Source organism: Nansenia antarctica (assembly GCF_963989245.1).
Source record: "Nansenia antarctica genome assembly, chromosome: 3".
Lineage (NCBI taxonomy): Eukaryota > Metazoa > Chordata > Actinopteri > Argentiniformes > Microstomatidae > Nansenia > Nansenia antarctica.
Genome location: NC_137688.1, coordinates 5,541,234 through 5,568,733, shown reverse-complemented (window position 1 = coordinate 5,568,733; position 27,500 = coordinate 5,541,234). Strand labels below are relative to the sequence as shown.

Sequence of the window (27,500 nt, the reverse complement as noted above, 5' to 3'; positions counted from 1 at the left end):
GGATAAAAATCGCTTGTCCCGGTGTCCGATGTGTAAGGAGACATTTCGGAGGAGACCTGAACTACGCAGGAATGTGTTCGTTTCTGAGATGGCTGCTCGGTTCAGAAAGTCAGTTCAGGAAGTGAAAGAAGAAGCTTCAGATCAAAGCCAGCTGGGCGCCAGCAGCTCGGATCAAAGTGCTGCCAAACATGGAGAAGTGGCCTGTGATGTCTGCATTGGAAAAAAGTGCAGGGCCCTCTCCTGCCTGGTGTGTCTGACCTCTTACTGTGAGACTCACCTGGAGCCTCATCAGAGAGTCGCAGCCTTAAAGAGACACAAGCTGATCGACACAGTGGAGAACCTGGAAGACAGGATGTGCAGCAAGCACAACAGGCTGCCTGAGCTGTTCTGTAGGACCGACCGGACCTGCGTGTGTGTCTTGTGCGTCCAGACGGACCACAAATCCCACGACACCGTCCCTGTAGAGGAGGAGTACCGAGAGAACGTGGCTAAATAGTGCGGTGGCTTAAGACCATATTTGAACATAATGGGGACGCGCCGGACAAAAGCACCAAATTTTTTCCATGTGCTCTACATCACCATAGCTTTCAATTTTTGGTGGGAGCCACTTCATCAAGATGGCCGATGGCGGCCATTTTGGATTTCCAAGGTGGCCGCCATGTAAAATCTATAAGTGCAAATATCTCGGCTTCCAAGCCACTTAGAAGGTCAATCTTGGTGTCAAAATATACATGTTCTGGGTCAGGGAATGCATTAAAGCTATTGAGAATATCATTATGTGATTTTCTTTTTTTGGACCACTGCACTGACTGAGGCTGGTATCGCATCCTCTGGCACAGCTGACTCTTTCCTCAAAGCATCCCACCTCACTAGGACAAGACATGCCCACCAAGTGAGCGCTCTGGCACTGGGGAAGCTGCAGCAGGATGCCTTCTTGGACATGGTGACTGAGGGACCACGTGATGAGAAGATCAAAGAAGCTTGGAGACAAGATATGATCACCAAGAGTCCAACATTCCAGTACTGGGATACCATCCTCAACTTGGAAATAATGGGTCTGATATTTGTACGTGTCCACAGAGAACAGGATTTCCCCCTCTATGTGGAGTCACTGAAGGCTCTCGTCCCATGGTTCTTCGCCCTTGATCACCAGAACTATGCCAGATGGATTCCTGTCCACATCCGCGACATGGAAAGCTTGCCCATGTCCATTCACAATGAATTTGAAGAACATGGTCACTGGGTTATTCCCAAGACCACAAACAGATTCTCAAGCATACCGATAGACCAGGCTCATGAGCAGAATAATGATCTGGTGAAGGGTTCTGGGGGTGCAGTGGGACTCACCGAGAATCCCTCAGCATTCAAGAAGTGGATGATCGCAGGGCCTGAACAAGCATGACTCCTAAAAGAGTTTGAGCAGGATTTCAGAAGAAGGCAATAAACAACAACACCATGAAGAAGGAATGTCTACACAGAAGACATTCAAAGAACAAGCACTAGCTCTGGTGCACACCATCACTGGGATGAGCAATCCATTCCTAGATGATACCCCCGAGCTTCTAATGCTGGACACACGAAATATAACTGACGAGTCTGTGGTTAACACAGTCCGCAATGTGGAATCAGTGGGCAGAGATCAGTACAACAAGTACCATGAGAGAGTGATCAGGAACCGCACACACTCCATTCACGAGCCCATCAAAAATAACTCACTGCCTCTCTTCAGATGCCCAACACCCAAGACCAAGACCAAGCAGGCAGGGCAGACCTCAATGTTGAAGGATGATGTTGCACTCTTCTCCCAATTATATATAGCCATGCAACACAGAGAGGGTGACATGAGCACCTTTTTTAAGCACGAAAACCATCCATACCCTCCCTCCCTATCTGACAGAGGGAAACTACGCTTGGGAAAGAAGTCAGATCTGCTAATTGTTCTGACAGAGAAGACACAACAGGAACCTCCAGGTACTTTTTTTTTTTTTACAAACAAGTTGTAATCAGTCAGTGGCATTAAGTAGTATCAGTAATAATCAGAAAAAAGTGCATATCATTCTCTTCAAGGTCTGTAGAGAGTCCTTATTTAAAGTTTGTTTTTCGTTTTTTAACTAACTTTCTTTTTTACCTCCAGGGACTTTTGATGTCAAAGTACTCGACGGTGCTGCTGTTGTGCACTTCCTGTCCACCACCAACATTACCACATTCGACGAATATGCCAGTTGTGTCTTTGTTCCCACCCACATCATGAAGCACTTGGAGACCTCTGCAAGAGTTGATGTGGTCTGGGATACTTACATCACCAGCAGCATAAAAGAGTCAACAAGGGAGAAGCAAGGCAAAGGGATACGACGGAAGGTGGCTGGTCAGAACAAGCTGCCAGGGAATTGGCCAGATTTCCTGCGTGACCCTATGAACAAGCAGGAACTCTTCACCTTCCTCTCCAGGAAGATTGCATCCATTGCCTGGCCAGATGGTAAGCAGGTCTTCATTACATCTGGCACCAGAGTGGTCGGCACAGACACCAGCCACTTCATACTGCCATGTAACCATGAAGAGGCCGACACCAGGATACTGATTCATCTGCTTGATGCCCTGGAGCATCGCTCTTCTACCTGCTTGGTACGCACTGTGGATACAGATGTTGTCGTTATCCTCATCGGCAAGTTCCATGCCCTGCCCTCCAAGTATCCAGCTGCAGACATCTGGGTCGCTTTTGGCACTGGCAAGAACTACAGATATCTTCATATCAATAACATCTGCCATACTCTGGGCAAAGGTAAGTCCACAGCACTTCCAGTCTTCCACTGTTTCACAGGCTGTGACACAACCTCAGCATTCTGTGGGAAGGGGAAGAAGTCAGCATTGGAGGCTTGGGAAGTCCTACCCCGAGGTCACCCAGGCCTTCAACTACATGGCAGCGAATCCGCACACTCCCGTGACCATAGATGCCCAGCAATTTCAACTTCTGGAGCGCTACACAATCGTCCTTTACGACAAGATGAGTGATGTGGAATCTATTAATGAAGCACGGAGAGAGTTGTTCTGCCAGAAGAACAGAACCATGGAACACATTCCACCAACACAAGATTCCCTTCTGCAGCACTTGAAGCGAGTTGCCTACCAGTCTGGGATCTGGGCAACATCTGAACTGGCTCAGCAGCCGACACCCAGTCCAGAAGGATGTGGATGGACATTGGATAGAGACAGCCAGGTCTGGCTTCCTGTGTGGAGCATTCTACCAATGGCTTTTGAAAGCTGCACTGAACTGGTCAAATGTGGCTGTAAAAGCGCAAGTGGCTGTGGTGCAAAGTGCTCATGCAAGAAAGCACACTGGAAATGCACAGAGCTTTGCAGTTGTAAATGTGACCGATAATTTGATGATATAAAATGCTTTGTTATGTTAAAAAGTGAAGCACATAAAGTTCAATTCAATTAATGCATGTTGTCCATTTTTCAATATACATGCCATTGAAAACATACATATTAATATATGTCCAGCTGCTTAGGAACCGAGTTGAAACTTATGGATACATTGCCAGAATGAACATATTTATTTGATCTCGGCACAAATAATCATCTAGTGATATTCTCAATAGCTTTAATGCATTCCTTGACCCAGAAAATGTATATTTTGACACCAAGATTGACCTTGTATGTGGCTTGGAAGCCGAGATATTTGCACTTATAGATTTTACATGGCGGCCACCTTGGAAATCCAAGATGGCCGCCATCGGCCATCTTGATGAAGTGGCTCCCACCAAAAATTGAAAGCTATGGTGATGTAGAGCACATGGAAAAAGTTTGGTGCTTTTGTCCGGCGCGTCCCCATTATTTTGCTAAGCTGCCGCACTAAAACTGGGGATGATGATGATGACGGAGGTGCAGCAGATGATGAACGAACGAGGTCAGAAGATCGAGGAGATCAAACGCTCGGCGGAGGCCCGCAAGAGGAACGCGGAGAAAGAGATATCAGACAGCGCGCAGGTGTTCACCGCTCTGGTGCGCTCCCTTCAGAGAAGCCAGGTGGAGCTCACCCAGGTGGTCGAGGAGAGGCAGAGAGCAGCGGAGAGGCAGGCCGAGGAGTTCGTCGAGGAACTGGAGCGCGAAATCGCTGAGCTCCAGAGGAGACACGCTGAGCTGGAGCTGCACCTCTCACACACAGAGGACCTCCTCCACTTCCTCCAGAGCTCCCCGTGTCTGACCCCCACCGCCACCTCCACCACCACCACACACAGCCGCAAGGACTGGTCTCAGATCAGCGTTAACAGTGATCCGTGTGTGGGGAACCACCTGAGAAGAGTCGTGTCCAAGATGGAGGAGACGCTGGATAAAGAGATGAAGAAGCTGCCGGGGGTCGAGCTGAAGAGAGTTCAACGGTACGCCGTGGATGTGACTCTGGACCCCGATACGGCAAACACTTATCTCATCCTGTCCGAGGACGGGAAACAAGTGAGGACTGGATACACACCACAGGATGTTCCCAACAATCCGAAAAGGTTTGAATTCATCAGCGTCTTGGCAAAGGAGGGGATCACTTGAATGAATGAATGAATGAATGAATGAATGAATGAATGAATGGACTTTATTGTCATTGCTACAGTACAGGTACCAAACAACGAAATTTAGGAAAGGAGGAGATCGTACTACGAGGTCCAGGTGAAGGGGAAGACCGACTGGGTTTTAGGGGTGGCCGGAAAGTCCATCAACAGGAAGGCCAATGTTTCGCTGAGACCTGGGCGTGAGTACTGGACCGTCATGCTGAAGGGAGGGAATGAATACTACACAAGTACTTCCCCCGTCCCCCTCTCTCTGAAGGAGAAGCCCCAGAAGGTGGGGGTGTTCGTGGATTATTACGAGTGTCAGGTTTCCTTTTATGATGTGGGGGCGATGTCTCTTATCTACTCGTTCACTGGCTGCAGCTTCTCTGAGGAGCTCTACCCATACTTCTGCCCTCAGCTGGACATTGACGGCAAAAACTCTGCCCCTCTGATAATCACTCCTGTCAATCACAGAGACTGAGTCTTAGAGAATGCAGGGTGTTTTAGCATTTAGCGTTAGCTTGTATCTCTTTGCCTGTTTTTAGCCTGCTGTGTATTGTTAGGGAAAACATGTCTATACTCCTACCTTTAATTTACCCCAAAGAAAACATATTTTCCCCAACAGTATTTATACTTATAGGGTTAAAACCCTAGCCCTCGCCCTAATTTCACCCTATTTTGTTCTGTATGTATGCCTGAAGAAGGTCTATGAACGACCAAAAGCTTGCGAAATTCAACACTTTTTTTCAGATATTTTTGCACAGTTTTTAAGTGTGTGGATGCTTCTTTTCACTCACATTTTTCTAAAACACTAAAATCATATTTTGTGTTTCTGTCTTCTCTGATTTAGTCATTCGTTATGGGGGTTATGTTTTGATTCAGACAACACTGTGATGCACTTACGATGATGACGTACCGTTGTACCCAAAAAAATAAAGATAAACCAAAACATGATACCTTCTCGTTCTGCGTGCCCTCCTCCAGCACGTCGGACCAGGAGTGGCCGTTGTCGCTAATGGTTACGGAGAACTCCGTGACCATCATCTGGGTCATCATGGAGTACGCCCCCTGGGTCACGACCCCCGTGATACGTTTGACCTGGAGGAAGTCCACCTGCAGCCACTCATGAGGGGTGTTGCTCTGGGGGGGGGCGGGGCAAAGGAGGGAAGCAGGGTCAAACAGAAGAAGAAGAAGAAGGAGAAGGAGAAGAAGGAGAAGGAGAAGGAGAAGGAGAAGGAGAAGGAGAAGGAGAAGGAGAAGGAGAAGGAGAAGAAGGGTTGAGACTCATGGAAGACGATACATTACATTTTACATTTTTGGCATTTAGCACTTAGCCTTTATCCAAAGCGACTTACAACAAATACATTTGTCTATATAAGTGAATGTGTAGGTCAATGATCAGTCATCGCAAGAAAAAGTAATCTATGCTCAGGCTGGGGGCAGTCATAATGCTAGAAGACGGAAGAATTATATGGTCAACAGTCCAAAGTTTCGACACCCTTCCCCATTCAATTGAATGGGAGAATGTGTCCAAACTTTTGACTGGTACTGTAATTCTTCGGTAGAGAAACTGTACAGGGGGGGCTAGAGGGGATGGCGAGGTTTCAGGAGGGACAGTTAAGGTGTAGCCTGAAGAGATGGGTCACTGTGACAAAAGAGACAACAGAACAGTGGAGGCTGGTGGAGGTAGAAATCGGAGGACGCCGGGCTCAGTACTGCGATGAACGGAACGGAATGAAGAAAGGTATCAAACACTGTGTGTTCCATGCATCACAATGAGCCCGTCCTCCGATTTCTAGAGCGCATAATGGTCTCAGTCCTCACAGCAACTTGACTACCTTCCATGACTAATTAGTTGAAAAGATAAGGGTCATTTCCGTAACACTTGGCATAGATCACCTCTGTCCAGCAGTCAGAGCTGTAGCTCACTGCTCTGCTAATCTTTAACAACAACAGTCATGGTGATATAACACACCACCTCGCCCGCCCGCGTGTCAGAGGGAAGCTGAGAAGTGTGAGGGAGGTGTGGCAGGAACAATGGTGGTCGGGAGAGAGAAGTTTTACAATAGCAGGGAACAAGACTGGTGCCAGAGAGAGGGGGGAGGAGGTGGTGGCAGGAATGTGTGCGTGTGTGTGTCTGTGTGTGTGTGTGTGTCAGTGTGTGTGCATATAATGTGTGGTGTGTTAATTGCGCAGTAAAGGGGAGGGTAGCAGGAGGCTGTGTGTGTGTGTGTGTGTGTGTGTGTGTGTCAGTGTGTGTGCATATTAGTGTGTTGTGTTAATTGCGCAGTAAGTAAGTAGGGGGGGTGGCAGGAGGCTGTGTGCGTGTGTGTGTCTGTCTGTCTGTCTGTCCATGTGTGTGTGTGTGTGTGTGTGTGTGTGTGTGTCTGTCCGTGTCCCTGTGTGTGTGTATGTGTGTCTGTCCGTGTCCCTGTGTGTGTGTGTGTGTGTGTGTGTGTGTGTGTCTGTCTGTCTGTCTGTGTCCCTGTGTGTGTTTGTGTCTGTCTGTCTGTCTGTCCATGTGTGTGTGTGTGTGTGTGTGTGTGTGTCTGTGTGTGTGTGTGAGTACCTTGGGGCGCCAGGCGTTGGCCCTCCCCTCCTGGTGCAGCCGGGCCAGGCCGGGGCCCCAGGACAGCAGCCAAGTCCTCAGGGAGGAGGAGGAGGAGAAGCTGCTGTCTGGGACCACCCTCTTCTGGAGGCCCAGGGGCAGGGAGCAGCCTGGGGGACACACGGACGGACGGACGGACACACATGGACACAGGGACAGACAGACACACACACACACACACACACAGACACAGGGACAGACACACACACACGGACACACAGACACACGGACACAGGGACAGACAGACACACACACAGGGACAGGGACACACACACACGGACAGACAGATAGACACACACACACAGACACACACACACACACACAGAGACATGGACACACACGCACACGGGGACAGGGACACACACACGGACAGACACAAGGACACACACACACACACACACACACACAAAGTCAGTCAACATTTGCTAAATAACCACACTTCTAGCTTCTAGTGTTCTGAGTATAAACGCTGACTAGCGAATGTTTCTGAGCGTGGTGACTCACTGTTCAGATCACAGCCCAGCAGCTCCAGACGGAGGGCCGGGTGCCTCATGATGGTGACTGGCTGCAGTCTGAGGTGGCGGGCTACGATGGGCGGGAGGAGCTGGTTCTCATTCACCTTGGAGCCGTCCAGGTTCCCGTTGAAGGTCTGAAACAGAGACAGAGAGAGCAGCCATGTCACTAACCCCCCTGTGATGAAGAGGCTACGTGTGACGTACAGTTGTGTGTATATGTTACAGTACATGTGGGAATATGGTACATGTGGGAAAACTAGGGTTAGGGTTAGGTGCTAGGGTGCTAGGGTTAGGGTTAGGGGTATGGTTAGGGTTAGGGTTAGACATGCCAGCATGTACCAAGTCGATGTAGCACCTAACCCTAACCCTAGTTTTCCCACATGTACCGTACCATATTACTGTACCGTAACATATATACAGTACCAGTCAAAGGTTTGGACACATTTCCCCATTCAATTGAATGGGGACGTGAGGCCAAACTTTTGACTGGTAGTGTATACTGTATATACGTATATACACTCTTCGAAGATGTTATTAGGAACACTATACTAATACTGGGTAGGGCCTCTCCCTTTGCTCTGAAAACAGCCTCAGTTCTTCGTGGTCTTGAATCCACAAGATGTTGGAAACATTCCTTTGAGATTCAGGTCCATGTTGTGGCATTCAACAGATGATTGATTGGTATTAACGGGCCCAAAGTGTGCCAAGAAAACATTCCCTGTTGCATTCCAACATCGGATGAATGACAAGGTGTGCAGGTGTTCCTATTAAAGTGTCCAGGGAGTGTATATCTATAGAATACCATCGTGATGATCATGTATCATGTATCTTTCCACAATGAGAGTTTAATTTTGAAATGATGGAACTGTTGTATTGTTGTATTGATGATTGAGAAATGAGGTGATGATTCTGCTGCGTTGACAATTTTAAAATGACAGATTGTCTTTAACACTAGAAGAGCCGTGATGGGGTCCCGGTGACCCCTGTGAGTAAAAAACAATTCTATCTTTGCACTTGATCAAATTTCAGGACCCTCCTTTCATGACTTTTCCTAGATATGTGCGTTCTACCACCCAATATCCTTACATTTTCAAAATCACACCAGGATGAGCTAGTATGACGCTATTTTGCAGTTTTTCTGTGTAGGACGCAGGCTAAAAAACAAGCTGGCCAACTAGTGGTCGTTGTGTGTAAGTAGCAGATTTACATTCTAAAAAGGGGGTCTATAAGACCCCCAAGGCGGCTCTACTAGTAGGTAGAATAGGCACGGCTGTTGTAGTGTTAAATAACTGAGATTCATCAGACCTCATTGTTGACCAAATGTTTGAAATATGACTGAACAGTTGGTGTGTTTTCATTGAAAATCGGTTTTTATAAATTACTGGAATCGGCAAGATGATTCACTAACTTGAATCATAAGTTCAGCTTTAGATAGCCTTAGATAGCCTTAGATAGCTTTAGATAGCTTTAGAAAGCTTTAGATAAAGCGGTCTGCTAAATGCCAAGAATGTAAAAGAGGAAAGAATGTGCGGGTGTCTTTCTTTCTCTTGCACGAGAGGTACAGACCAGAGAGGTAGAGACCAGAGAGGTACAGACCAGAGAGGTAGAGACCAGAGAGGTACAGACCAGAGAGGTACAGACCAGAGAGGTACAGACCAGAGAGGTACAGACCAGAGAGGTAGAGACCAGAGAGATACAGACCAGAGAGGTAGAGACCAGAGAGGTACAGACCAGAGAGATACAGACCAGAGAGGTAGAGACCAGAGAAGTAGAGACCAGAGAGATAGAGACCAGAGAAGTAGAGACCAGAGAAGTAGAGACCAGAGAGGTACAGACCAGAGAGATACAGACCAGAGAAGTCGAGACCAGAGAGATAGAGACCAGAGAAGTAGAGACCAGAGAAGTAGAGACCAGAGAGGTACAGACCAGAGAGGTAGAGACCAGAGAGGTAGACACCAGAGAGATACAGACCAGAGAGGTAGAGACCAGAGAGATACAGACCAGAGAGGTACAGACCAGAGGTCGAGACCAGAGAGGTCGAAACCAGAGGGGTCGAGACCAGAGGGGTCGAGACCAGAACGCTGACTAGAACGTCCCTGAAAGACTGAGACCCCTGATGCAGCATGGCCTGATAAAGTAAAATGTTCTGAACCTGATCTCTCTGCTGTATCTCTGTGTTCTGAACATGATCTCTCTGCTGTATCTCTGTGTTCTGTCCTAATCTGTTAACAGTCATGTGTGCGCAGAGTGTGTCATAGACAACTGCTGCAACGTTTGCAGGAAAAGTGCTTTAGAAATAAAAGTCATTATTATTATTATTTACGTTACATTAACGTTTTAGACATTTAGCAGACACCTTTATCCAACGCGACTTACAACAAGTACATTTGTCTAAGTAAGTGAGTCATCTAATCATCCAAGAGAAAGAGAGAGAGAGAGAGCAAGAGAGAGAGAGAGAGAGAGAGAGAGAGAGAGAGAGAGAGAGAGAGAGAGAGAGAGAGAGAGAGAGAAAGGCTGCTAGGGTGCATGCTAGCTACTGCTGGTAGGGTACATGCTAGCTACTGATGCAGGCTTTTAAGGGGACAGTATGAGGCATATTGAGGTACTGATGATGCAGGCTTTTAAGGGGACAGTATGAGGTATATTGAGGTACTGACGTAGGCCTCCTCGGTGCTGTTCCCGCGGTAGGTGGTCCAGGTGGCCTGGTCCAGACTGTAGGAGAGGGTGTAGAACATCACAAAGTAGTCCTTCAGCCCCATGGACGTCCTCGCCCCCTGGGTCTGGATCCCATGGACCAGGGTGGGGGTCAGGAGGTCCACCTAGGAGACACAGAGAGGGGGGGGGAGGGGCAGGGGCTCTTTAACACTAGAACAGCCGTGCCTATTTCACCTACTATAAGCACCTACTATAGTCTTTAGAATGGGAAGGTGCTACTTACACACAACGACCACTAGTTGGGTGCGTCTTGTAAATTAGCCTGCTTCCTACACAGAAAAACTGCAAAAATAGCTTTAAACTAGCTTATCCTGATGCGATTTTGAAAATGTAAGGATACTGGGTGGTAGAACGCACATATCTAGGTAAAGTCATGAAAGGAGGGTCCTGAAATTTGATCAAGGCCAAAGGTATAAAAAAATGTTTTACTCACTTGGTCAAATAACCCCACCCATGGCTGTTCTAGTGTAAAAGCAGAGGGCATCTGTGCTTAGCTAGCGTCGCTAGCTTCATGCTCTATCAACTAACTGAGCCACACAGGACCAGAGAACCTCATCTAAGATCTGTAGAACAGTAGGACAGGACGTTAGCCGTTAGCTGTCCTACCTGTATCCAGGACTTCTTGGTTTTGCCCATCCAGGCGTTGATTGATCCAGACAGCTCCAGTCTTGCCAGCCTGGGCTCCCAGTTTTCTAGCAAATTAGATTAGATTAGATTATTAGAGTAGATTAGATTATTAGATTAATTTTGATTATTAGATTATATTATATTATTAGATTAATTTATATTATATTATATTATATTATATTATTATATTACATTAGATTCAACTTTGTCATCGCAGAGTAAAGTCCTATACTAATGTAAATATAGTCCTGTACTATACAACAAAATGCAGTTTAGCATCCAACCAAAAGTGCAAATAGTGATATAAGGGCATGATATAAATAGAACAAGAATGGTAGTGAAGGTAACTATGTAATATACAGTTATAATAGAAATATTTACTGCAGTAAATAGAACTGCTGTCAATCACTAAGTACTGGTAAAGACCAGTGGAGGCTGTTGGAGGTAGAAATTGGAGGACGGGCTCATTGTAAAGCATGGAATGGAATGAGGAATGGTATCAAAGACGTAAATGGTAAATGGACTGCACTTATATATAGCGCCTTGTTCCAAAGCGCTTCACAACGGCCTCTCATTCACCCATGCACACACACATTCACGGCAAGCTACCATACAAGGCATCGGCCAGCTCAATGATGTGCTATTTGGGGTTCAGTGTCTTGCCCAAGGACACCTTGACACATAGCCAGCCGGGGATCGAACCGCGCCGACCTTGCGATCATTAGACGCCGGCGCTACCTCCTGAGCCACAGCCGCCCTGGGTGTGTGTTTGACACCAATCCTCATTCCGCTCCATGCTTTATGACTCCAGCCTCGACTGGTCAGCCTCCTCTGACACAACGTCATGTAAGTCACTGGTTTATGACACTGTAAGGTTTCTCCATGACGCAGACGTACTTATGTGATCTGACGCTGTGATCTGGCCGTCGTCGATCCTCCCTGACTTCATTCCCAGCGGCTGAGCACATACTGTAAGATGATCACAGGATACACATGATACACATTTCCACAATTATTGAATTTCATATCGATTTACAATTAGAGATGACAGGGACATTCGTCTCCCTGGAGTAACTTAGGGCTAAGTGTCTTACTCAAGGGCACACTAGTGGTGGTTGTGTTCCCAGGTGGGGTTTAAACTCATGACCTTCTGACCAACTCACTATCCACTAGGCCTCCACTATCCCCCCCACTACCCCACTCTCCCCCTCCCCTCTCCCACTAGGCCTCCACTACCCCACTCTCCCCCTCCCCTCTCCCACTAGGCCTCCACTACCCCACTCTCCCCCTCCCTCCCCCACTAGGCCTCCACTACCCCACTCTCCCCCTCCCTCCCCCACTAGGCCTCCACTACCCCACTCTCCCCCTCCCTCCCCCACTAGGCCTCCACTACCCCACTCTCCCCCTCCCTCCCCCACTAGGCCTCCACTACCCCACTCTCCCCCTCCCTCCCCCACTAGGCCTCCACTACCCCACTCTCCCCCTCCCTCCCCCACTAGGCCTCCACTACCCCACTCTCCCCCTCCCTCCCCCACTAGGGCACCACTACCCCTCCTCTCCCCCTCCCCTCTCCCACTAGGCCTCCACTACCCCACTCTCCCCCTCCCTCCCCCACTAGGCCACCACTACCCCTCCTCTACCCCTCCCTCCCCCACTAGGCCACCATTACCCCCCCCCTCCCTCCCCCACTAGGCCTCCACTACCCTCCCTCTCCCCCTCCCCTCTCCCACTAGGCCTCCACTACCCTCCCTCTCCCCCTCCCCTCTCCCACTAGGCCTCCACTACCCCACTCTCCCCCTCCCTCCCCCACTAGGCCACCACTACCCCTCCTCTACCCCTCCCTCCCCCACTAGGCCACCATTACCCCCCCCTCCCCTCCCCTCCCCTCCCCTCCACCACTCTTGAGTTTGGGGTCAGGTGGGGGGTCAGATGCGGGGTACCTACGGGGGTCGTAGACCAGCAGCCGTGCCCTCATGCCAGCCAGCTGGTTCTCTCCCACGGTGCACTCCACCATCCAGGTGCCCACCCTGGAGGGCCGCATCTCCACCGTACCAAACACACCTGCAGGGGCAGAGAGAGGAGGAGGAGGCGGGGGACTGTTATTGTGTGACTCATACTGTAGATTAAACTGCTCCCCCAGACACAGATTTAAGCCTAATCTTAAGGCCAGTTCAGACCAAACATCCACGACGAGACGATCCGAAACGAAGACCGTTTTAGAACGTCCAGCTTCTAGTCACAGCGGTCTGAATTATGTTTAATGTTTAATCTTTGGTCTTTGGTCTGAACTGCCCAGTTTGGGAGCGTCGGTTGGTTGCTGAGTTTTTTTCTCTGCGACGTTCTAAAACGTTGACTCTTCCACGGATCTTTAGTTTGAACTGGCCTTTAGACCCAAATGGATCTTCAATGGAGATTTTTTTTACACAAACTGTTATTTAGTACAGGACTAGAGTTACATATTTACATAATTGACATTTATCTAGCAGACACCTTTATCGAAAGTGACTTATAACAAGTAAGCGAATCATCTATACATCAGTCATCACAAGAAAAACGAATCTATGCTAGGCTAGGACCAGGGGCCACTGGCAGTCACAATGCTAGAAGAAGGAAGAATTACTTATTGTTTTGCATTCTTTTTGCATTCTGTATTAATATTTACTACTTCACTACAGAGCGCACGAAGGCGGCCCTAAGGGTGCAGTTACACAGAGAGATCGATGGTATCTGTCAAAATCTGACTGAGTCAATAGTTGGTCTCTGTGGATCAACACAGCACGTCGACGGATGACGCAATGACCGGAGATCCTTTGTACATTTTACGAGTTCAAATAAATGCCCATCAACGCGTAATGCGGAACGCATGCACGTTCTCAGTCTACATCTTTCGGCATTTAGCAGACGCTTTTATCCAAACAAATAGCTTTGTCTAAGTAAGTGAATCATCTATGCATCTCAGCGTGGTGTCAAGGGCCTAAAGCTAGAGGAATGTCTGACCAGCATAGAGGCAGTAGGGAGTCTCTCTAGGTGGGGCCTTGTGAGTTTATACATGTGGGCTTATTGCTTAAACACTGAAGGAGTGTTAGGGTGACTTAATGGATTTAAAGTGTGTAGGGGGTATTGTCACATATTGTAATGTAACAGCTGTGGGTCAAATGTGTCACATTTGCTCAAGTGTGTTTAGCAATTGGTGACTGTGCGTGTGTGTGTGTGTGTGTGTGTGTGTGTGTGTGTGTGAGGAAACTGTCTAACGGTAATAATGTCTAACTCTGTATTAAGACATCCATACGGTAAACAGACAAGCTGCTTTGTCTCTTCGTCCTGATGTGATTAATCATTAAGCAGACCGTAATCCACTGAGGTGTGTGTGTGTGTGTGTGTGTGTCTGTGTACCAGGGTAGAGGTTGTGTGTGTGTGTGTGTGTGTGTGTGTGTGTGTGTGTGTGTGTCTGTACCAGGGTAGAGGTTGAAGTGTGTGTGTGTGTGTGTGTGTGTGTGTGTGTGTCTGTACCAGGGTAGAGGTTGTGTGTGTGTGTGTGTGTGTGTGTGTACCAGGGTAGAGGTTGTAGTGTGTGTGTGTGTGTGTGTGTGTGTGTGTGTGTGTGTGTACCAGGGTAGAGGTTGTAGACTCCTCGGCGGTGTTCGTGCTCCTTGCTGAGGCTGAAGGGAAGGCTGTGGAAGTGCACGGCGTGGTACGCCCCGCTGCCCCCCACGCTCAGGAGGTGAAACCTGATTGGCTGGTGCTGGGCAACCATCAGACCAGGAAGAGTCTCCGCTACGTAGCCGTTTATCGCTACGGTAACAAGGAAGGATTTCACAAGGAGTTAGCGTATACAAACACAGACAATATCGTAACCTTCTTAAAATAATGGCACTTTTGAGGAAAATTATGTTGTTGCCTAAATATCATATATTCTAGATTTGGTTCAGTTCATTTTGTTTTTCGCAAAACTTGAAAATATTACTTAAGTCATTTTAAGAAGGTGACGAAATGAGAGAAATGTACTGCATTCCCCCTAGGGGATGAATAAAGCACCGTTCTCTTTCTCTAAACCAACAAATTCAGTGAAACTCAAACTAAACAAAGTTCAATATAAACTGAATGAGATCAGGGGTCTAAATGGTTCTACCAGACAACAAACTAACAGTGTCATTTATATTTATTTCACATCTACGGTACTCTAATTTACAGTGTTCATGCCCAAACCCACTTCACAGCCTCCAGCCTCACTGACTCTTACCCTCGCTCAGCCTACATCATTTATTATTCAGATTTTTTGCTATTCTCTTTTAAATAATTTTGCTCAGATATTGTGTTTTTTATGTTCTATGCAGCAAGCTCACCAAGGCAATTTGCTGTAGGCTATGTGCAAATATACATGGCCAAATAATTCTGATTCTGATTTCTGATTTCTGATTCCGATTCTGATTCTGATTCCGATTCCTGATTCTGATTCCAATTCTAATTCTTATTCCGATTCCGAATCCGATTCCCATTCCGATCCTGACTGTGATACCTGCGAACTTGTTGCTGATCTGGAACCAGGGGTCGCTGGGCCGGGCCTGGCAGGGCGGGGTGCAGTAGCGCTGCAGGTTCTCCTCCAGGTACCAGCTCTTGGTCTCGTCGAAGGTGTGGAACAGCAGGGCGTACTCCGTGGTGTTGGGCTGCAGGTTGAGGCGGCGGTGGAGCGTCCCGGGCTTACAGATGAGCAGCGGCCCGATCAGACCAGAGTGAAGATCCTTCTCCTGTTGGGACACACACACACACACACACACAGATACGCACACACACACACGCACACACACACACACACACACGCACACACACACACACACACACACAGATACGCACACACACACAAACACACACACACACACACACGTTTAGATGAGACACATATTCAAGGTATAATTAGCAAAGAAAGGACTCTCAGGTTTGATGTGTGTGCATGTGTGCATGTGTGTGTGTGTGTGTACCTGGTTGACAGTAGAGTAGTAGGCCCCGGCCTTGTGTGTGTGTGTGTGTGTGTGTCTGTGTACCTGGTTGACAGTAGAGTAGTAGGTGTGTGTGTGTGTGTGTGTGTGTGTGTGTGTACCTGGTTGACAGTAGAGTAGTAGGTGTGTGTGTGTGTGTGTGTGTGTGTGTGTGTGTGTACCTGGTTGACAGTAGAGTAGTAGGCTCCAGCCTTGCAGCTGAACTCTGAGGCGGTGGGGCCCTGCTTCCTGGTGACCCTCCAGCTGTACACCCTCGTCTCCCCAGGGGGGACGGCCTCCCCCGGGGACCCCGTGACCCCGCCCTGGCTCTTGTCGTACACCCCGTGGAGGTGCAGTGAGTAGGGCCTGGACGCCATGTTCTTGAAGGTCACCTGTCAGAAAGACCCAGAAGAACGTTTAACACAACACAGACACACAGAACCCAACAGAACAGAACCCTAAAACTGAATGTAAACTTAAACTATGCTTTGGATAAAGGCGTCAGCTAGGGGCGCTTAGGTGGCGTAGTGGATTAAGCGCTGAACATGTACCGCAGGGCTGCCGGTTCGATTCCAGCCGCGGACATATCCTGCGTGTCATCCCTTCTCTCTCTCTCACCCATCCTTCCTGTCATAATCTCTACTATATCTGTCATTAAAAAGAAAAATATGAGTGGGACTGCTCCACTCAGAAAAAATAACTTTAAAAAAAAGAAAAGCGTCAGCTAAATGACAAAATAGGGCCCAAGTGTTCTTGAGGTGGCCTAGCCTTCTCTCTCTCTCTCTCTCTCTCTCTCTCTCTCTCTCTCTCTCTCTCTCTCTCTCTCTCTCTCTCTCTCTCTCTCTCTCTCTCTCTCTCTCTCTCTCCCACCCCTCTCTCTTTGTCCCCCCCCCTCTCCTCTCTCCCCCCCCACAGCCCCCCCGTGACCCACCGTGAGCAGGTCGTTGACCTCGGCTCTGATGATCGGGCCCATGAGGCCCAGGTGTTCCTGCAGCTCCCCCCGGGTCACCCTGTCCCAGGCCTTGTCCCTGTAGGCCCTGAACACCACCTTCTTGTACTCCGGGAGGAACTTCCTCATCCCCCGCCGCATCTCCCTGTCCAGGAAGGAAGGAAGCAGTTGAGGAAATGCGTGGCGTCGATGTGCATCCTTTTAAAACCCCCATTAAAATAAGGTGTTTATAGTTACAGTATAGTTGTGAACGCTGAACTGCCGCAACGGTTTGTTTCCGCAAATTCGAATAACTCAAATCCCAGTTCACATACTTGTGAAAGGAGGCGGTGCGCTTTGGACTGGGGATGAAAGTTTACAGACCCTTAAGTGGATATTGTACTACTTGGATAGGATTGGATTGTACACACACCCACCCACCGACGCACGCACGCACTCACTCACACACGCACACACACACACACACACACACACACACACACACACACACCCAACCACCCACGCACGCACACACACACACACACCCCCAACCACCCACGCACGCACACACACACACACACACACACACACCCCCAACCACCCACGCACGCACGCACGCACCCACCCACCCCCCAACACACCCCCCCATACACCCACCCACCCACCGACCCACCCACCCACCGACCCACCCCCCCCACACTCACCCTCCCACCCTCCCAACCACCCACCCTCCCACCCACCCCCCAACACACACACACCGACCTGGGCATAATGAGTTGGTGTGGCTTGGTGATGCCGTAGTCCCAGGTGATCTCCTCAGCAGCGATGTAGTAGCTGCGGTACTTCCCCTCCGCGCCGCGGACGTCCATGTCCCGCTGCATGGCGTGCCCTGGCGTGCCGTTCCCCTCCTGGCTGTAGTCATCGTACTGCAGCGACACCGCGTGTCTTGGGGCCGTCTCGTTCGAGTCCGAGTCGTCGTAGTAATAATCGTAATAATCAAGGTCCAGTGGATCCACGGATCGGTGTGGCTCAGGCTCCGGTCTGGTGTGGTTTAGGACCGCTGCTGTCTCGTAGACGGATTCGTTAGAATGATTCGGATTCAGCAAGGGAAGGGGGAGTGGCTCTGGGTTAGAGTGGGCGTGGCTTAACAGCTGCAGGATCTGACGCAGGGTCTTCGCCTGTACCCCTGTCTGGTTCTGGTTCTGGTTCTGTTCCTGGCTAGGTTCTGGGTCAGTCTGGTTCTGTAACTGGCTAGGTTCTGCGTCTGTCCGGTTCTGTAACTGGCTCGGTTCTGCGTCTGTCTGGTTCTGTAACTGGCTCGGTTCTGCCTCTGTCTGGTTCTGTAACTGGCTAGGTTCTGCGTCTGTCCGGTTCTGTAACTGGCTCGGTTCTGCGTCTGTCTGGTTCTGTAACTGGCTAGGTTCTGCGTCTGTCCGGTTCTGTAACTGGCTAGGTTCTGGGTCTGTCCGGTTCTGTAACTGGCTAGGTTCTGCGTCTGTCCGGTTCTGTAACTGGCTAGGTTCTGGGTCTGAGTGGGTGTGGTTCAGGACTGTCTCATCGCCAGGGTTGTTAGAATAATCCGGATTCGGCAGATCCGATGGGAGTGGCTCTGGGTCGGAGTGGGCGTGGCTTAACAGCTGCAGAATCTGACCCAGCGACTCTGTCTGGGCCTCTGTCTGGTTCTCTTGCCGGCTCGGTTCTGGGTCTGAGTGGGTGTGGTTCAGGACTGTCTCGTTGCCAGGGTCGTTCGAATAATCCGCATGTAGCAAATCCGATGGAAGTGGCTCTGGCTCGTATGAGTGGGTGTGGTTTAGAAGCGCGTTGTCGTCAAGGTGATTCGAAAAACCCGATCCCAGCGCGTCCAGGTCGACCGTCTCTGACTCTGAGAGGGTGCGGGCGTGGCTTAACGGCTGCAGGTTCTGACCCAGCCTCTCCACCTTCACCTCTGTGTAGTTCTCCTGCGGGCTGCCGCTCGCTACCACCTCGTTGCTCTCCTCACCCTCCTCCTCCTGGCTCTGCCGCCTCTGTCTCCCGGCCCCCCGTCCGTTCCCCCCGGCCCCCTCGCCTGTCTCCTGGGACTCGGAGGCCGTCCACTCCCCGTCCCTCTCCAGCTCGTCCAGGATGCCCTGCGGGATCCCTCCCTGGGAGACCAACGAGTTGGTCTCTTTCCCCGACGGCGGCGGCAGCGCCACGTGCCTGATCTCGCAGATCGGAGGCTGTCCTTGGTCGCCGACATCGTTAGCGGTGGCGGTGGCGTTTCCCGGCCGAGGCGCGGTCGCGTTGTTGGGGTTGAGGTGGGGTTGTTTCTTGCACACGCGGACGGCGACGGTCCGGTTCTTCTGCGGCGGACCGCGGAACCCCCGGGGGTTGAGGTAGTCATACAGGTAGTCCGACAGCTCGTCCTCGTCGTCCTCGTCGTCGAACATGGCGAGATTGTCGCAGAAGCGGACGGAGTAGTGGATGCTCATGCCGCGACTCTTCAGGCTGCCATCGAACGCGCTGATCTCCCACTCACCTGAGGGGGGAGCCGGACGTCGTGAAACATTCAGGAACAAATATATCATGTAGATTACATACTGATGTTTACAATACTACCTGCACATACTGTATATTGCATAGTTACCTATCATTACCATTCTTGTTCTTTATTTTTTATTTATTTTTAAACATTTTTATTGTCAATGGTCATTGGTTATAATCGTCATTACATTCAACATATCACAATCAACTCAGTTCCTATGACCAAAGTATTTTTTTCTTTTTTCATTCTTGTTCTTTTTAAGTAATTTGATTGTACGAGAGGCGTTCCATGAGTGCTGATCAGATTTCCAGAGCGAATTTACGAACGCAGCCATTGATTCATCTTGTCATCTTTGAACCTTACCGGTTATCTCAGTCTCCATGGAGATGGTCTCCCCTGACATGGGGAAGAGCGTGAGGACGGACTCGTACACGTTGTCTTTCATGAAGGGGTTTCCTGTGAAGTAGATGGACAGGAAGTCGCTCTGCGTTCCCACGTTGGCCACGTGCCAGAAGGCCACGTCGTTCCTGCACATCTTGAACTGGCGGCCGTTGAACATTATCCCGTTCACACCTGCAGACAGAGAGCACAGGAGTGGTAAGTAAGTAAGTAGCCTTGATAACCGATGAAGTACATGTCAGTGATTCCCACAGCATGTTAATACTTTGGGGGGCCCCCAAAGTATAATGGCTCCCCCCAAAGTATAATTTGTGCTCAGTGAGTAAAAAGATGCCCCTCAGGTGCCCGTGTGTTGGCTCCCAGAGTACTAACTTGCCAACTGGAAGTTCCTGGTGTCACTTGGTAAGATGTGTGTGTGAAAGAAGACCACAAAAAACAGCAGTGACTGCTCTCAGCTGTTTAACACTTAAAGACCTAGACACCATCACCAGTTGTAGGTTGTCTGAAGTGCAGTGTTACTATGAAAATTCACTAGAATGCAGGAATAAAAAAAAATAAAAATAAAAAAAAACACGGGGTTAACAGCAGAGTTATAGTGTTGAACCAAAGTAGTAAGCAGCCTTGAGAAACGATTGTTCTCCAGCCTAACGGCCCTCCTGTTTCCGTAGCGTGAGGCGGCTTGATGTACAAGTACACCCCCTGGACATGACGCTGGTATGTCTCAGAGTCTTACCCCCCCCCCCCAATCCAACCCTTAATGCTGAGTGCCAAGCAGGGAGGCATTGGGTACCATTTTTATAGTCTTTGGTACGACTCGGCCGGGGATCAAACTCACAACCTCCCAATATCAGAGATATATATATATATACACAATACTCATATGTATACAGTATATAATATAGATTGATTAGAATAGTCATAAGTAATAATATATCAAGGTTATGCAAAAATTCTGTCTTGGAGGAACATTCCGGTAGGACAACACAATACTTACTGTATATGACGTTGGAGTTGTAGAACTCAGGATCCATGGGGTTGACCAGGGAAGGGTCTTTACTGTACTTCTTAATGTTTTCATCGATGTACCAGCTTTTATTCTCGTCAAACACGGCAAACATCAACTTATTGGCTTTATCTGGGCTCACCTGCAAGGAAACATTCATCCACACATATTCAGAACATCACCTTGACCCACCTACAATTACTTTTGAAATACACTGTAATACACTATTATTACATGTAACTATCGTACACCCCCTAGCCTAATGTTTGGTTAGGGGGAACATCAGAGAAATAACATCAGTGTTCCACAGCAATATAGCCTTTTTTTTCTTTCTTGTCACCCACACTGGGGGGGGGCAACTGTGTATCTCATGCCTCACCTGCTGTCATCTACTGCTACCTCAGGGTTATACTCATGCTATTCTATTATTTATAATTTCTATTATTGTCTTATTGTATATATATTGTATATATTTAATATGTATTTATATATATTACATATATTGTTTTTATGTATTGACTTCTCTTGTTGCTGCAAAGTAATTTAATTTTAATTTTGCCATTTAGCAGACGCTTTTATCCAAAGCGACTTACAATTACGAATTACAGGGACATTCCCCCTGGAGTAACTGAGGGCTAAGTGCCTTACTCAAGGGCACACTAGTAGTGGTGTGGCTTCAGGCGGGATTTGAACTCACAACCTTCCGATCACAAGTCCAACTCAGTATCCACTAGACCACCACTACCCCGAAAGTCCAACATGTTTGTCATAATGTTACTCTCTTATACTTATAATGGGATGTAAACAATAAACTTGATTCTTGATTCAGATTCTGAACTGATATGGCCTGGGTGTGTGTTTGTAAATTCCGTCATAGAGCCACCAAGTCATTTGATTGGACAAGAGGTATTCCATGAGTGCTGATCAGATTTCCAGAGCGAATCTACGAACGCAGCCATGATGTCTCCTCACCAGCCGCCCCCGGGTGTCCATGGCCTCCTTCTTGCAGATGAGGAAGGGCCCCACCAGGCCCGAGGCCAGGTCCCTCTCCGGGTCCACGGTGCTCTGGTACAGCCGGGTCAGACACTGGGGGTCGCCCTCCAGCGGCCCGTCCTCCGCCGTCAGCTTCCACACGTAGCCGAACGTCCCGTTGGGCGGAACCGCCAGGGAGCGCAGGTCCTTCTTCCCGCCTAAACACAGACACACACACACACACACACACACACACACACACACACACACAAATGCACGCGCACACACACACACACACACACACACACAAATGCATGCACGCACGCACGCACGCACGCACGCACACACACACACACACACACACACACACACACACACACACACGGCAAACAGGAATGACTGAAGGTCTCTGGACCATATACTGAACATACAGTAAATTACTCAAATATAATAAAAATATCGGTAATCCTTTATTTTAACAGCTCTGTGTTAAGCAGGTTGTTGAGTAAATATGCGCTGGGTAAATACAGTATTACCTGATTACCATTCCTGTTTCTTCAACTATGTGTCATTTACAGTAAAGTACCAGGACATGACTAATGATGATGAATGTATTGAGGTAAGTAAGTACCCTTTCTTACTACATCATTACCAAATCATTTCTTAATAAGTGAGTTGGAGTTTGGTAAGTAACTTGCCAAATACTAGCTGAAACAGGGCCGATGTGTTTCACTGTATTTCACCACATAGCAGCTTGTTTCTCTTACCAGCTCTGTGCAGCGGGTGGACCCTGGAGAGGCCGTTGGGGTAGATGTTGAAAGGCCGGCTTGCCAGGTTCTTGAAAATAATCTGAAAGTCAAATAGAAAATGACACAGCAGTGATATATCTGTTTTCTATTGCAGATGACTTTCCGGGTGCAGGATGAATATCTCTTAAAGATAATATTAGCAGCCAGCTAAGAAAGCTGTAACAAGGAAATGGTCCAACAAAGACTGACTGGATAGAGATTGTGACAAATATTCAAAGCATGGAGAGAATTACCTTTTCACTAAATCAACAGGCCCAGAAATTCTGGAAATATTGTGGAAAATGGATTGTGTTTGAGACCTCAGGTGATGTTCACTGACCTGAAGTGTTTTACCATCACTGTAATATGTGTATGTATGAAAGCATGGATGACCAATTGTTTGTTCCACTGTGTTTTGTTGTATTTTTGTGTGACTATAAAAATAAAGTATAAAAAAAAAGAAAATCCGTTTTTTCCCCTCCCTCTGCCCACTAGGAATGCACAGTATGAGAATCAATATCTGTTTTTTTGTTGTTGTTTTTCCGTTGGAACTCACCTGAAATTGGTCATCCACCCCTCCTCTCAACAGCGGACCGAGCAGTCCGTTGATTGGTGATTTCCTCTGAGTGAAAGTCTGGTCAGTGTACTCCACGAACGCCACCTTCTTGTATTCACGGCCCAGAAACTGAGGCCCCCTGGGAAAATACTCTGACGACAGCTTGCTGAAACAACAAGGTAGAACAGCAGCAGAGTTAACAGCAGAGTTATAGTGTTGAATCAACGTAGTAAGCAGCCTTGAGAACCGATTGTTCTCGAAGCCTAACGGCCCTCCTGTTTCCGTAGCGTGAGGCGGCTTGATGTACAAGACAAGTACACCCCCTGGACATGACGCTGGTATGTCGCAGAGTCTTACCCCCCCCAATCCAACCCTTAATGCTGAGTGCCAAGCAGGGAGGCATCGGGTACCATAGTAGGGTTTATAGTCTTTGGTACGACTCGGGCCGGGGATCAAACTCACGACCTCCCAATATCAGGGCGGACACTCTAACCGCAAGGCCGTTGAGCTGGTATTGAACCAAAGGCCTAGTTCCAAACTGATTCCTGGCCTCCTCTCCTCTCATCCGTCCTCCACTCTCTTCCTACTCAACAACACCCTGGAGGAGAAGGTTCTAGAGGAGATATTCTCCTCCAATACTTTTAATTTTTTGATAAGGAAGGAAGGACAAAGGTGAGGACTGTGAGGAATTTCAATTTCAAACAAATGTTTCTAACAGTCGAGAACACGTCCTTGAACTCTCAGTAACCCTCCTCCTCTTTCCTGTCTTTTATCTGTCTCTGTCCGGCCCACGTCCTCGCTCTCACTCCTCCGAACAGGAGGGTTCCGTCCTCCCCTCCAATTGGCTTCTATCACTTTCCATCTCTGGTGAACATAAATCCTTCCCTCCTACTCTCCCCTGCCCCAACCCTTCCCTTCCCTCCTTCCTTCTCTCTCTCTCTCTCTCTCTCTCTCTCTCTCTCTACCTCTCTCTCTCTCTCTCTCTCTCTCTCCCCTACCATAACCCTCTCTAGATCACTCCCCCTTCTGTATTCCCTCCCTCCCTCCCTGCCTCCCCCACTCCCTCCCTCCCTCCCCCACTCCCTCCCACCCTCCCTCCCTCCCCCCCTCCCATCTCTCTCACCTGTTCCCCTGGCCCAGGTGTATTCCCTCCCTCCCTCCCTCCCACCCTCCCTCACTCCCTCCCTCCCTCCCATCCTCCCCCCTATCTCTCTCACCTGTTCCCCTGGCCCAGGTGTATTCCCTTCCTCCCTCCCTCCCTCCCCCCCTCCCTCCCTCACTCCCTCCCTCCCTTCCTCCCCCCTATCTCTCTCACCTGTTCCCCTGGCCCAGGTGTATTCCCTCCCCCCCTCCCTCCCTCCCTCCCTCCCCCCCTATCTCTCTCACCTGTTCCCCTGGTCCAGGTGCGGAGCGTAGTTCCAGCTGATCTCCTCAGAGGCGATGTAGTGCGTCCACGTCTTGTAGCCTCGCGAGCTGGATCGCACCCCGGGCCTCACGGGCTTCACGATGACGGTGGAGAACAGGTCGTTGCCGTCGTTGCCATAGTCACCGTAGTCGCCATAGTCACCATACTCGTCACCATACTCGTCGCTGTGGTCCCCGTGGTTTACTTCACGGAGGTCGGGTCCAGGCACCGTCACAGGGTCAGGGCAGTCCTCCACCACGAAGTAGGCGCTCATGCCCGCTGGAGGAAACCAGATCAAAATCAAGACACTGTGATGCCCTGTTTGCCCTGACGATGATACTGTAGTTTTGTGGTTCATATTTGTATTGAATGTCACATAAAGACATGATGTACACAACAGGACATCAGAACAACTAGTGTCCCAGGTACTAGTATTGTAGGTTATTGTCCCAGGTACTAGTAAAAAACTAGTTTTGCACTTCCCTATATGCAGTACATTGTCCATAAACAATAACAGAGCATGTTCTTTTTTTTTCTTTTTTTCTTTTTTTTAAACAAACTAACAAACAACAAACTAAAAGAAAAGAAAATAAAAGAAAAAAAAAGGGAGGGGGGGGGCATGTCACATATCAGAAATAAACAGAAAAGAAAATGACACAACTGCCATAGATACTCTAATATATGGGGGGGTCACCCTCAATACTGTAGTGTTGGCGTGAGCTCTCTCTCTGTCTCGTTTTTCTATTTGGATGCAGATATGGTGGTTGAAGAAGCCAAGGCAGCTCTCAAATGTGCTGCTACTTAAATTCTGTTATCTTATATTTGATTTATTTCATTTTCCTCAATGCTGTTCACTAATTATTCCTTTGTTGATTGATTTTGTTATGTTTGACTGTCTGTCTTTCACGTGGACCCCAGGACGAACAGTCCTCACTATGGTGATGACTAACGGGGATCCGTTTAAATAAACCAAAACAACAAACTCTTCACCACCACCGAGCCACCTCTAAACATCCACTCATCCGTCTGTGATTCGGCGAATTCCAATAATTCCTATGAATGTTTTATTTGCGAGGGAAGGTATGTGTCAGCAGAGTGGTGGGCGATGGGATTGGACACGCAGGCCCCCGGCCGACACCCTAGTCATCCATTCCACACTCATCCACCACAAGCTCAAACCTACAAGTTTCCTTCTGTCACTTATACGCCATTTAGCTGATGCTTGACGCTGTTGAACGGCGGAGAGCCTTATATGGGCACATAAAGGGACCAAGTAATTTGATTGGACAAGAGGCATTCCATGAGTGCTGATCAGATTTCCAGAGCGAATTTACGAACGCAGCCATGGTGCCTGTGGGGGCGTGTCTTACCGTGGTGGTGGGCGTGTCTTACAGCCTGTGGGGGCGTGTCTTACCGTGGTGGTGGCTGTGTCTTACAGACTGTGGGGGCGTGTCTTACCGTGTTGGTGGGCGTGTCTTACAGCCTGTGGGGGTGTGTCTTACCGTGGTGGTGGGCGTGTCTCACAGCCTGTGGGGGCGTGTCTTAGAGACTGTGGGGGCGTGTCTTACAGCCTGTGGGGGCGTGTCTTACCGTGCTGGTGGGCGTGTCTTACAGCCTGTGGGGGCGTGTCTTACCGTGTTGGTGGGCGTGTATCTGACAGCTGATCAGGAACCTCCCCAGGGCGTTGGGCTTCATCTCGGCCGTGGTGAAGGTCATGGGGGTCATCTCCATGGAGACCTTGCGGTGTTTCATCACCTGAGACAGCAAGCAGAGAGATAAGGAAGGAGACGCTGAGAGAGAGAGAGAGATGCATCTAATGGTAAACAGACTGACTTACATAGCTTATACCTGATTCCAAAGCGCTTTACAACGGCCTCTCTCATTCACCCATTCACACACACATTCACACACCAATGGCGGCCAAGCTACCATGCAAGGCGCCGGCCGGCCCCGCTCACTGGGAGCAATTTGGAGTTCAGTGTCTTGCCCAAGGACACTTCGACATGTGGCCAGCCGGGGTTCGAACCGCCGACCTGCCGACCTTGCAATCATTAGACGCCGGCTCTACCTCCTCCTCCACCACAGCCGCCCGCGTCTGAAGATGTTACAGCATAAGAATTTATATGATATTGATATTGATTGAAGGACCAAACAGCTGTGTACCTGCAGGGTGTAATCCTGGAACTGGATGGAGTGGATCTCTGGAGCGGTGCCCATCCCGATGAGATGCCAGAACACACGGTCCCGTCCCTGGCACATAGTCAGACCTACACACACACACACACGCACACGCACACGCACACGCACACGCACGCACAGACACAGACACAGACACAGACACATGCACACACACGCGCACGCACAAACGCAGACACAGACACAGACAGACACAGACACAGACACAGAGACACACACACACACACACACACACACACACACATAAGTGAAAAGTTAAGACTCTGAGCATGACACAGTACATCTTGAAATATGCTGTACAGGTATGTAGTTGACCTATCTTTAGTTGACCTATCTGTATACTGGTCAGGTAGTTGACCTATCTTTACCTGGTAGAGTTGACCTATCTTTACTTGGTAGAGTTGACCTATCTTTACCTGGTAGAGTTGACCTATCTTTACCTGGTCAGGTAGTTGACCTATCTTTACCTGGTAGAGTTGACCTATCTTTACCTGGTAGAGTTGACCTATCTTTACCTGGTAGAGTTGACCCATCTTTACCTGGTCAGGTAGGTGAGCCATCTTTACCTGGCAGGGTGGAGTTGACGTATCCGTTGATGGTGTGGTACTGCTGCTTGACTGTGTTGGGTTTCTTCAGTTTCTCCCTCATCCTCCCCACTTCTCCATACCAGCTCTTTGTCTCGTCAAACACAGCGAAGACCAGGACGAACTCCATGCTTTTCCGAAGTCCAGCGTCGGTAAACGCACCTTGGAG

At 48.9% G+C, this 27,500-nt stretch overlaps 1 protein-coding gene across 1 annotated transcript in view; it reads right to left on the bottom strand.

Annotated features, from left to right (window-relative positions):
* Positions 1-27,500, bottom strand: part of f8 (coagulation factor VIII, procoagulant component) — a gene marked incomplete at its 5' end in the record, with an annotated part of 33,377 nt that overhangs the window by 1,252 nt on the left and 4,625 nt on the right. Inside the window, 21 exons of the mRNA XM_080526300.1 lie at positions 5,499-5,681; positions 7,111-7,259; positions 7,654-7,798; positions 10,322-10,483; positions 10,986-11,071; positions 11,904-11,975; positions 12,951-13,067; positions 14,616-14,798; positions 15,523-15,751; positions 16,162-16,371; positions 16,911-17,073; positions 17,664-19,422; positions 19,792-20,001; positions 20,822-20,972; positions 21,803-22,020; positions 22,549-22,651; positions 23,147-23,312; positions 24,533-24,830; positions 26,186-26,306; positions 26,715-26,818; positions 27,314-27,493. Of these exons, the coding sequence (XP_080382426.1) occupies positions 5,499-5,681; positions 7,111-7,259; positions 7,654-7,798; positions 10,322-10,483; positions 10,986-11,071; positions 11,904-11,975; positions 12,951-13,067; positions 14,616-14,798; positions 15,523-15,751; positions 16,162-16,371; positions 16,911-17,073; positions 17,664-19,422; positions 19,792-20,001; positions 20,822-20,972; positions 21,803-22,020; positions 22,549-22,651; positions 23,147-23,312; positions 24,533-24,830; positions 26,186-26,306; positions 26,715-26,818; positions 27,314-27,493 (5,009 nt within the window). The remainder of the gene's footprint in view (positions 1-5,498; positions 5,682-7,110; positions 7,260-7,653; positions 7,799-10,321; positions 10,484-10,985; positions 11,072-11,903; positions 11,976-12,950; positions 13,068-14,615; positions 14,799-15,522; positions 15,752-16,161; positions 16,372-16,910; positions 17,074-17,663; positions 19,423-19,791; positions 20,002-20,821; positions 20,973-21,802; positions 22,021-22,548; positions 22,652-23,146; positions 23,313-24,532; positions 24,831-26,185; positions 26,307-26,714; positions 26,819-27,313; positions 27,494-27,500) is intronic.